This window comes from Dermacentor albipictus, chromosome 3, assembly GCF_038994185.2.
Source record: "Dermacentor albipictus isolate Rhodes 1998 colony chromosome 3, USDA_Dalb.pri_finalv2, whole genome shotgun sequence".
NCBI classification, from domain to species: domain Eukaryota; kingdom Metazoa; phylum Arthropoda; class Arachnida; order Ixodida; family Ixodidae; genus Dermacentor; species Dermacentor albipictus.
In genome coordinates, this window is record NC_091823.1 from 131,882,862 (window position 1) to 131,895,240 (window position 12,379).

Here is a 12,379-nt window from a genome sequence, read left to right on the forward strand (position 1 = left end):
CAAAGGGTGTAAACTGTTCTATGCTGATAACGCGCGTGCCGTTCGTTACGGGAAACTGCCGGACTCGCAGCGTTAAAGAAAGGAAACGCATCAAGGCAGATAACGATTATTGTTGTGTGGCAGAAGGGGCAAGCCAAAGGGTGTAACTTTGCCTAAGAGTGTAGAACATATTGCAGGCTTATTTCGGATATTGTGCGAATTATTGTTTCCCAATTCGCCGGTGCCTGATATGGTGCAAAGAAATGCCAGAACTAGTGTCAGTTAGTGCAGCACGCAACGGCATGTAATACGCGTGAGCGCGAATGTGAGCTCTAGCACTAAACGGCTGTCGTTAACATGCCGTAGTCGTCATTTCATCGCCTTTATACGATTTTGATCACTTCTTCGCAGTCATGTCATTGCCGTCTTTCTGCTGCTTTCATTCTGTCCTTGCCACTGCGTTGTGATCTCGTCATCATGACACCAACACCTTTGAGTTACCGTCGGCATACCGTCATTATCATTCTGTCATGATCGATCCATGATTGTTGACATGACGTTGTAGTCGCCGCTAATTAGGCAGTTTTAGTTGGGCGTCCACAACCACCCACGTGCGCAGCGCGCGAGGTTGTGCGTGCGTAGCAAATCGCACACAACGAAACGGCAATAGTTGACCGGACGCAAAAGTTGAGACGGGAATTGCTTACTTGCATGCGTAGGAAGCAGCAGTGGGCTACTCAGCGCCGCCATATGCCACCTTCTGTAACTGCGTAGCTAATAGAAGCCACCACTAAGTCAAACCACAAGGTGGAGTTATATCTTGGGCAAGAGCGACATTGAAATATGACCTATCGTGGAGATGCGAGAACACGCGAGAACGTCCCGAAAAGACCGCTGAGCCCGCAGCGGACCCTACGCAGCTTTTGAAAAGCACCGGGCGTACGCAAGATACCGTGCGTTTTCTTGCATACTGCGAATGCGCACTGACGCCTCCGCGAGTTTGCTGCGTACGCAGAGCTGCTGCGGACCCCAAACTAAAGCTGTCTATTTTCACAGGGCTGGTGTTAGGCTGCTGAGCACGAGGTCGAGGGTTCGAATCCCGGCAACGGCGGCCGCATTTAGATGGGGGCGAAATGGGCGTGTACTTAGATTTAGGTGCACGTTAAAGAACCCCAGGTGGTCGAAATTTCCGGAGTCACCCACTATGGCGTGCCTCATTAAGAGAAAGTGGTTGTGGCACGTAAAAGCCATAATTCAATTTTTATCACAGGGTTGCCGTCATGGTGCCTTCTTCATTCTATCGTCGGTATTTTGTCGCAGTTCATGCACAGTTGCCATTCCAGGAGGAGGTTGTTTTAGTGGCGCCATCTTCATTATACTATTCTCATCATGCAGTCGTCGGAAAGCTGTATTTATTTTAGCATCGTGGCGCCATGCCGTGGTCGTAATTACAGCTTAGTAATTTTCGTGGTCACTCCATCTTCACTGCTCCGTCATTGTCATACCATCGGCATCACGTTATCATCATTCACTCCTTGTACTTGCCCACTTCTCGTACTAGCTGGCCCATGTCGTCATGAAGACGTCATTGTCACACTAGTTCCGTCATTCCGTCACCTATCATCGCCATGATCATACCATAACATGAATCTTGTCACGCCATTGTTGTCGGCGCAGAGTGTACATCCTATGGCCGCGTTGTAGTCGTTATCACAGCATAGTCGTTATATTTCCTCGCGACTTCAGCGTTGCCATCCAATGATCATCGCGTCATTATTTTCGCACCATTGTTGTGAAAGCATCATTGCCATTCTAGGATAGTCACCCCATTGCTGGGAGAGCGTTGGAGTCGGACCATCTTCTTCGTACTAGCCTTGTCATGTCATGGCCACCGCACCAATGTCGTCATGCAATATCTTCATGGCGTTGTAGGTCGCTCTGTCGTAGTGATTGCAGTGTCATCATGACGTTGTCCTTATGTCATCGTTGTGGTTGCGTGGTTGTTATACGGCTTTCTTTATGCCGCCACGGTCTTTCGATTCTGTTCATTTTGACGGCGAAGCTGTTCTTGCTTGGTGTAAAATGGACCGCGTACCACAAAAATCCACCGGCGCCCACCGACGGTAGCCTGTGTCGCCGCCACGGCTACCGTCGGTGTCACGGTGCGTAGCCGGTGTCGCCGCCGCGCCGAGATCAGCGCATGCGCCGTGATAACGGTTCGTAATGCGCATCCTCTTGACCTGAACAGGGATATTAAATCCTGTGCTCGGCGGCGCTCGGTCAGTTAATGCCATGGGGCGGCACATCAAAGTGCGTACTGCCGAAGTAGAGGCTGCGCATCGCGAAGCTAGGCTTGCTGCTATGCAGGAGACACAGCTGCAACAAAGGGCCAATCCGACGTACTTGGCCGCAGAGGCCGAAGCCAAGGGGTGGCGACTACGCGAAGACACAGGATACACCTATGGAGAGAGAGCCAGGATCGCTGCGAAGTATCGACGATTACGCCATGAACCTGCAGTGCGGGAGGCCGAGTACGAGCTACGCCAAGCCCGCGCTTCAACCGGAGGTGCTAACGCTCGGTTTCAACGCCTGCTCATCTCGTTGAAGTTTGGACATTCCTGCCGAGTGTGCGATCGACTGCGGTTTGACTCGAACCTATCGACGCTCCAGATGGTCCGGTCTGTCGAGAAGCGTGCACAATGCATGTGTGTGGGTCGAGACAACTTCCCGGAGGCCAGCGACCATGACGAGAGGCGGCTGTGTAGGACCTGTAGAGAAAAGGTCTTACGCGGGAAGGTGCTGCAGTTCAGCGTGACCAGCAATCGGTGCAGAAAACTTCACTTACATCGATTCCCACATTGCATGGGATCTGTGTAATTCTTTTTTCATAACTGGCATCTGCTTGATTGAGTCAACAAATTAGTTTCCCTTATTATGATTCCCACTGAAAACGTGTCCAACTGGTTTGTGTGGCTTTTACTTGCTGTCAAGAATGGCGAGTTGCGCAACAAGATTGCCACCTTGCCACCCGATTACGACAAGGGGTGCAAGACGCGCACCTCTCCCTCTCCGTCGCTGCAGCTGGGAGGCGTTCAAAGAAGCGGCCTTTGCGCTGGAACCCGCTTCCTTCCTCCAGCCCCATCGACATTGTGACGGGACGAGTTCGGTTTGTGGACAATGATTCCAGAGTTCCCCAACGCGGAGCTGATTTGACACGCCTGGTCAAGCTGCCGTGGGGACGACGTATTTTTGTGCTTCTCACGGTTCGGAGTGGCACGGAACAATGAGCGACGCTCGATCGGCAACGATAGTTTCCCGGAACGGCACCCCGTGCGGTTGCCTCTGTGTACAGAGCGTGGTTGCCTTTGTGTACGTAAACTGATCTTCAGAGCAGCTGCGAGTTGGTGATGTGAAAACGAAGAGTCGCCGCGTCGTAGGACCGGCGGATCGAGTGTATAAAAACTGTGGTTGTGCGAATGCTGAGGACACACTTCTCTTGTGCAGTCATGTTAGACTGAGTCACTTCTCTCATGCAGTCATGTTGGACTGTTACTCTTTTTCTCAAGCAGTCATGTTAGACTGAGTTAATTTCTGTAAATAAACCCTTTTTCCTCGTTCTCGATGAGAAGCAGTTCTTCACTTCATCAACGATCTCAGCGTAAATAAGTTTGACGACGGCATGGGCCAGCTACCTTCGAATTCACGCCGTACTCCAATCTTGGCAAAGGACCACGGACGAAGGGATTGAGCCCCCAATCCTGACAACTGGCTGACAGCGGTGAGATGGACTTTGCGACATGGTGCTGTATCTGCGGTGAGTGCTTGGTTTTTGCTTTCACTCTCTAGGCTTCATTTTGGGGTTGTTCTGTTTAGAACAGTAGGGAAGCTAGATTGTTGTGTGTTAGCTAGGTTGTGTTTTCCTAGCTAGATTTAGAGAGCAGAATCAAGGCAGTAAAGCAGCAGTCATGGAGTTAAGGACACTGCTGAGAGACGAGTTGTTGATTGTTGGTGAGGAACTGGGCCTAGATGTACGCAAGGAAATGCTCAAATCGGAATTATTGGAGCTAATTTCCAATCAGGCCAGTGAGCAAGATATTGAAATGGGATTGGAACTTCTCAAAAAGAGAGAGAAACGGGAAAAAGAGAGAGAAGAACGAGAGAGAAAAGAACAAGAGAGAGAGGAACGCGATAAAGATCGCGAGTTAAGAAAAATGCAACTGGAACTTGAAAGCAAACGTTTGCAGATGTCTCAAGGAAGTGAAGGCGCTCTGGGACGATCAAGTGAGGCAGAATCGTACCGCATGGACAGGCTATTAAAGCCATTTGAGGTCGGGACCGACATAGGCTTGTTCCTAAGCAATTTTGAAAGGACTTGCGAGAAGATGAACTTCGGCCCGAGTACATGGCCACAGCGGTTGCTGTCTATGTTGCCGTGTGAGGCGGCGGAAGTAATCGCCAGACTGAGTGTGCAGGATGCATATGATTATGCAAAAGTTAAGGCTAGTCTTCTGAAGAAATACCGCCTTTCAGCCGAAGCTTTTCGGCAAAGGTTTAGGAGCACAGGCAAGAAAGATAGCGAAGGCTATCCGGAGTTTGCGTATAGCTTAAAGGCCAACCTAGTCGAGTGGCTTAAAAGCGCGGAAGCGTACGACAGCAGAGACATGATCATTGAATGCATGTGTCTAGAGCAGTTTTACAAAACCATCCCCCAAGCTGTGAAACTGTGGGTGCAAGACAGAGGTAATGTAAACACTGTGGAAAGGGCGGCTGAATTAGCCGAAGAGTACGCAACCCGTAGAAAATTGAACGCCGAGGAGGGAAACTGGGACGGTCGAAATGGACCGCGGAAACCATTTCCGTTCAAAAAGGGTGCGCAAACTAGACGATCCGAGCCTGTAGACATGGCGGAAAAGCCCGCAGAAAAGAGCGAGGAGAAACTTAACGGAGAAACCGCACTAAAAGAACAGAAAAGAAAATTCGAATCTGTTAGACCAATTCGCTGTTACAAATGCCACAAACTGGGACATATAGCTGTAAACTGCGAGAAGTCTAGCGTAGTTTTTTCCTACGTGGAGGAAAAAGATGAGAATATGGAGCTTTTAGGTCCATATCTCCACGACCTGCAAGTTAATGGAAAACCATGCCGAGTGCTAAGAGACAGTGCCGCCACGCTGGACATTGTCCATCCGTCTTACGTGATGGTAGATGACTTCACCGGAGAAGTAGCATGGATAAAACAGGTTGTAGAAGAACACAGCGTGTGTCTGCCCATGGCCAAAGTCAAAATCAGTGGACCATTCGGGGAGCTAGAGACTGAGGCTGCAGTTTCCAAATTTTTGTCACTGCAGTATCCCTACATCTTTTTGAATCGTTCGAATCAGTTACTGCGTGACAGAGGGCTCAAACTGGGAGAGGGCATAGTACAGGCATTGACCCGAGGCCAAGCTCGTAAGATCGCGGCGCTTTCGGCTGAAAATGCTCAAGCTCCTCCAGCGGAAGCAGAAAAGGGCATAACTTCAATACCCGAATCCGAGCTAGGCCCGAGGGACAAAAGAACAGTTGAGGAGAGCCTGCCAGCTGACCAGCTCAATGAGAGCGTAGCACAAGAGTGTCAGAGTTCTAGCCTACAGGAAGAGCAAGCAGACGCGCTCACAAGCGAGACAGGGTCGTTATTATCACCGGCCTCAAAGAACTTTGATCAACTCTTACGCGTGGACAGAGAGTCACTGGCAGCTGAGCAAAAGAATGATGAGAGCTTAGCTAAATTACGTGACACAGCTAAAGAAGGCATTGCTAGGCGCAACGTAACGATACATGAGAGAGGAGGATTGTTGTATCGGCATTACAGAGATCGAAAGGGTAAGATTTTAGATCAGTTAGTCATACCTACTAAGTATAGGGAGGACCTTTTGAGTCTTTGTCATGGAAATGGGTGGTCCGGCCACCTAGGCATAAACAAATCAAAGGAAAGATTGCTTATGGAATACTACTGGCCTGGCTGTTTCAAAGATGTAGAAAACTTTGTAAGATCATGCGACGCCTGCCAGCGTTCTGGTAAACCAGGAGAGACTTGGAAAGATCCACTGAAGGTAGTGCCCTTAATAACAGAGCCCTTCAGACGGCTTGTAATAGACACGGTAGGGCCTCTTCCAAAAACAAAATCAGGCTACAGGTACTTGTTTACCATGCTGTGTCCGGCTACCAAGTTTCCAGAAGCAATCCCTTTGAAAGAGCTCAGCTCCACTGAAGTAGTAGACGCGCTTTTGACAGTGTTTGCACGAGTTGGGTTTCCAGCCGAAATTCAGGCAGATCAAGGGTCAGTATTCACGAGCGCACTGACTTCCACATTCTTGCAAAAGTGCGGGGTAAAGTTAATACACAGTTCTGTCTATCACCCTCAGTCAAACAGTGTAGAGAGGTGGCATTCGGTGCTTAAGCGAGTTTTGCGTGCGCTATGTGACGAGCACAAGGAGGACTGGGAGAACTCTCTGCCGGCAACTTTGTTTGCTTTGCGAACAGTTCCACATGAGGCGACAGGGTTCTCACCAGCAGAACTAGTGTATGAGAGGACACTCCGGTCTCCACTGAGAATGTTAAGAGAGATGTGGGAAGAAAGAGGGGAGATTCCGACAGTGGTTGAATACGTGCTAAATTTACTGGAACGGCTAAGCGCAAACCAAGAACTAGTCGGAAAGAACATGGCAATAGCTCAAATGAACGCCAAAGTCTATTACGACAAGAATGCGAGGCTTCGTACGTTTAAAGTCGACTTAACGATGAAAGCGGAAAAGTGTAGGTTTGGGTGTTCACAGGTTACTTATCTGGGCCATGTTGTCGGTCAGGACATGAGACGGCCGGCTGAGCTGAAAATAGCGACGATTGGAGATTTTTCTCAGCCGCGCACGAAAACGGACGTTCGTTCATTTTTGGGACTTGTGGGGTACTATCAACGGTACATTCCGAATTACTCGCAATTGGCAAGTCCATTAACAGACGCCCTCCGAAAGGGAGCACCGAGTAACGTACACTGGGATAAGGACAAAGAGAACGCTTTCCAAAGTTTGAAAACGCTATTGGTTTCTCGCCCTGTGCTTCGCGCGCCAGACTACACAAAGGAATTCATAGTTCAATGCGACGCAAGCGACAGAGGTATGGGCGTGGTACTTAGTCAAGTCGGCGACAATAACGAGGAGCATCCTATCCTCTACGCCAGCCGTAAACTAAATGTTAGAGAGGAAGCCTACAGCGCTTCAGAGAAGGAATGCGCTTGTTTGGTTTGGGCCGCCCAGAAGTTGTCGTGTTACTTGTACGGAGCGAAGTTCATCTTCGAGACCGACCACTGTCCTCTGACGTGGCTCAATCAAATGTCACACAAAAACGGCCGCTTGCTCCGATGGAGCCTCACTCTCCAAGAGTACAACTTCTCCGTTAGATATAAGAAGGGAAAGTTACATAGTAATGCGGATGGTTTGAGCAGGCTAATTTGAATTCTGCGTTTGGGGGTCCCGCCTAAATTTTAGGGTTACTAGTGTTAATTTTATTAAGCGAAGAAGATCCCCTCTCATTTAGCAGGATTCCCTCCATGATTGCTGCATTTGTCAGCAGGAATTTGCTTCAGAAATTGGCATAGTGAAATGCAGCATTTTTTTTTTGTTTCTGCACTTATGTTGTTGCTGTTTTCTTGAAGCCTAGCGAGTCTAAAGTGAGAGCCAATGCACGTCATCTCGGCGCAGTACCGTGTTGTGGGGTTCATTTTGCAGTTGCCTGTCCTTGTTGGATGTTTTGGGGCGGTGACATCAATGCACAAGTGGTCGCTGCGAGCCAAGACATCAATCCCCCCCTGACCAGCAGCCGTTCTCTTCCTGCCTAGCGGTTGTCAGCGCTAGACAGTCGAGACTTTTCGGGCCATGGAGGCGCTGTCAAGAATGGCGAGTTGCGCAACAAGATTGCCACCTTGCCACCCGATTACGACAAGGGGTGCAAGACGCGCACCTCTCCCTCTCCGTCGCTGCAGCTGGGAGGCGTTCAAAGAAGCGGCCTTTGCGCTGGAACCCGCTTCCTTCCTCCAGCCCCATCGACATTGTGACGGGACGAGTTCGGTGTGTGGACAATGATTCCAGAGTTCCCCAACGCGGAGCTGATTTGACACGCCTGGTCAAGCTGCCGTGGGGACGACGTATTTTTGTGCTTCTCACGGTTCGGAGTGGCACGGAACAATGAGCGACGCTCGATCGGCAACGATAGTTTCCCGGAACGGCACCCCGTGCGGTTGCCTCTGTGTACAGAGCGTGGTTGCCTTTGTGTACGTAAACTGATCTTCAGAGCAGCTGCGAGTTGGTGATGTGAAAACGAAGAGTCGCCGCGTCGTAGGACCGGCGGATCGAGTGTATAAAAACTGTGGTTGTGCGAATGCTGAGGACACACTTCTCTTGAGCAGTCATGTTAGACTGAGTCACTTCTCTCATGCAGTCATGTTGGACTGTTACTCTTTTTCTCAAGCAGTCATGTTAGACTGAGTTAATTTCTATAAATAAACCCTTTTTCCTCGTTCTCGATGAGAAGCAGTTCTTCACTTCATCAACGATCTCAGCGTAAATAAGTTGGACGACGGCATGGGCCAGCTACCTTCGAATTCATGCCGTACTCCAATCTTGGCAAAGGACCACGGACGAAGGGATTGAGCCCCCAATCGTGACATTGCATATGGTTGCTTAATAAGAGCAGCGTGTATTACAAACACAAATCGAATGGTTGCCTAAACAGATTTATAGAGTGCATGCGCTCAGCCGATTTATATATAATTTTGTTTCTCTTGCAGGAACCTATTCCCATCGAACATAATCAGCGCCCATATGAAAGCGGTAAGTTAATCATCGTTTCAGTAGAAAATGTCGTAGGCTTATGGTTGAATTTTTATTTCATCTTGCGTATGTCGTACTAGGTTGGGGCCACTGTAATTCAAAACGCGCCGTCAATGATACCCATTTGGTGTGGCAGCGTTTGATCTTATTGCATGTGAAGATGCCTGTTGGGATTATCCCACGGAGTTCTTTTTTCTTAGCTCTCTTTTGAGAGAATGCAAGGTCATTGTGCTAGGTATAGCGATGATATTACATTTTCCTTTGCAGGAGAAGCCAGTATATTATTCATTATTACGAACGCGTGCTCGAGATGCATGCTCTTTCTTCCTATGCTGAAATATGTCGTCACCCTTTGAATTGTAATGTGGTATATCATGTTTAGGAAATACAAATTTTTTCCTACTGCAATAGCGTTATGAAGCACGCGCAGACTTCACACCGCCGCGAAGGCTATGAATCGTTTTTTTGAAATGCATGGTGCTAGCTGACGCTGAGGAACTAATAATATGGATAGAATTTAACATGCTCTCAGGAACGGATGAAGCCTAAAAACAGTGAAGAATAAACTAGGAATTGCCAAGAATCAGATGTATGCGTTAAGAGACAAAGCTGGCAATATCATTACTAATATGGATGAGATAGTTCAAGTGGCTGAGGAGTTCTATAGAGATTTATACAGTACCAGTGGCACCCACGACGATAATGGAAGAGAAAATAGTCTAGAGGAATTCGAAATCCCAACGGTAACGCCGGAAGAAGTAAAGAAAGCCTTGGGAGCTATGCAAAGGGGGAAGGCAGCTGGGGAGGATCAGGTAACAGCAGATTTGTTGAAGGATGGTGGACAAATAGTTCTAGAGAAACTGGCCACCCTGTATACGCAATCCCTCATGACCTCGAGCGTACCGGAATCTTGGAAGAACGCTAACATAATCCTAATCCATAAGAAAGGGGACGCCAATGACTTGAAAAATTATAGACCGATCAGCTTACTGTCCGTTGCCTACAAACTATTTACTAAGGTAATCGCAAATAGAATCAGGAACACCTTAGACTTCTGTCAAGCAAAAGACCAGGCAGGATTCCGTAAATGCTACTCAACAATAGATCACATTCACACTATCAATCAGGTGATAGAGAAATGTGCGGAATATAAGCAACCCTTATATATAGCTTTCATTGATCACGAGAAAGCGTTTGATTCTATCGAAACCTCAGCAATCATGGAGGCATTACGGAATCAGGGTGTAGACGAGCCGTGTGTAAAAATATTGAAAGATATCTATAGCGCCTCCACAGCCATCGTATTCCTCCATAAAGCAAGCAACAAAATCCCAATAAAGAAAGGCGTCAGGCAAGGAGATACGATTTCTCCAATGCTATTCACAGCGTGTTTACAGGAGGTATTCAGAGACCTGGATTGGGAAGAATTGGGGATAAAAGTTAATGGAGAATACCTTAGTAACTTGTGATTCGCTGATGATATCGCCTTGCTTAGTAACTCAGGTGACCAATTGCAATGCATGCTCACTGACCTGGAGAGGCAAAGCAGAAGAGTGGGTCTAAAAATTAATCTGCAGGAAACTAAAGTAATGTTTAACAGTCTCGGAAGAGAGCAGCAATTTTCAATAGGCAGCGAGGCACTGGAAGTAGCAAGGGAATACATCTACTTAGGGCAGGTAGTGATGGCTGATCCGGATCATGAGGCGGAAATAATCAGAAGAATAAGAATGGGCTGGGGTGCATTTGGCAGGCAATCTCAGATCATGAACAGCAGGTTGCCATTATCCCTCAAGAGAAAAGTATATAATAGCTGTGTCTTACCAGTACTCACCTATAAGGCAGAAACCTGAAGGCTTACGAAAAGGGTTCTACTCAAATTGAGGACGACGCAACGAGCTATGGAAAGAAGAATGATAGGTGTAACGTTAAGGGATAAGAAAAGAGCAGATTGGCTGAGGGAACAAACGTGAGTTAATGACATCTTAGTTGAAATCAAGAAAAAGAAATGGGCATAGGCAGGACATGTATTGAGGAGGGAAGATAACCGATGGTCATTAAGGGTTACGGACCTGATCCCAAGGGAAGGGAAGCGTAGCAGGGGGCGGCAGAAAGTTAGGTGGGCGGATGAGATTAAGAAGTTTGCAGGGACGGCATGGAGACAATTAGTACATGACCGGGTTTGTTGGAGAAGCATGGGAGAGGCCTTTGCCATGCAGTGGGCGTAACCAGGCTGATTATGATGATGATGTCCTTTCAAACTTCTTAATCTGATCCACCTGCCTAACTTTCTGCCGCCCCTGCTAGCCTTCCCTTCCCTTGTTCTCCAGTCCGTAACCCTTAAAGACCATCGGCTATCTTCCCTCATTATTACATGTCCTGCCCATGCCCATTTCTTTTTCTTGATTTCAACTAAGATGCCATTAACTAGCGTTTGTTCCCCCACCCACTCTGCTCTTTTCTTATCCCTTAACGTTCCACTTGCCATTCATCTTTCTTTAGCTCCTTGCGTCGTCCTTAATTTAAGTAGAACCCTTTTCGTAAGCCTCCAGGTTTCTGCCCCGTACGTGAATACTGGTACGACACAGCTGTTATACACTTTTCTCTTTAGGGATAATGGCAACCTGCTGTTCATGATCTTAGAATGCCTGCCAAACGCACCGGAGCCCAGTCTTATTTTTCGGATGATTGCAGTCTCATGATCCATGCCCGCAGTCACTACCTGTCTGAAGTAGATGTATTGCTGTAGCACTTCCAGTGCCTTGCTACCTGTCGTAAGCTGCGGTTCTCTCCCGAGACTGTTACATATATATATACAGTGAAGTAGACGCGCGTATGAAGCGGTTTGTTGCCGTTTCGGTATATCTTTTTATGGGATATATATATATATATATATATATATATATATATATATATGTATATATATATATATATATATATATATATATATATATACATATATGGCACCAAATCGGTAATTCAGCGGTAACAATTGCTAATGCGGCGAATCGGGTTTCATTCATGGATACGGCACTTCAAAGAGATGCGACATAGTGCTCATGTATGTATCTCACACTTACCGTTAAATAACCACTGAATTTATTTGTTTGTTCCCCTCAACAGTTATAATAGGCTAACTAGCCCAACATTTAGCTCTTTCTAGTTATAAAGCAGGCAACATGTCGGAAAATAACGACGAAAAAAGTGCCACAGAACAATGACGATATGTTAAACATAAAACCAGAATAGAATATCGCACATTCAAATTTCTAACCGTAACGGTAAATGCTAATCGATTCCTCTTGTACGTTTTCAGATTTTTACATTCGATGGCTCGACCATGAGAGCTTCAGATGATAAAAAACTTGGTGAGTGAATATGACGTGCATGGGGAAATTGTGCCGGTTATTATGTGTTACTTTGTGCTAGGCGGTATAAACTTTTTAAAACAGGGTTGAAGTGCCTCAGACAGGCTGGCCAACGTTTCGATAGGTGGACCTATCTTCGTCAAAGGCAGCCTCGTCATCCTCGGCGTGTTAGTT

General features: G+C 47.4%; 1 protein-coding gene across 1 annotated transcript in view; it reads left to right on the top strand.

The window, feature by feature from the left end:
• Positions 1–12,379, top strand: part of LOC135896283 (excitatory amino acid transporter-like) — a 69,958-nt gene that overhangs the window by 12,904 nt on the left and 44,675 nt on the right. The window contains exons 5-6 of the mRNA XM_065424641.1: positions 8,798–8,840; positions 12,154–12,205. Of these exons, the coding sequence (XP_065280713.1) occupies positions 8,798–8,840; positions 12,154–12,205 (95 nt within the window). The remainder of the gene's footprint in view (positions 1–8,797; positions 8,841–12,153; positions 12,206–12,379) is intronic.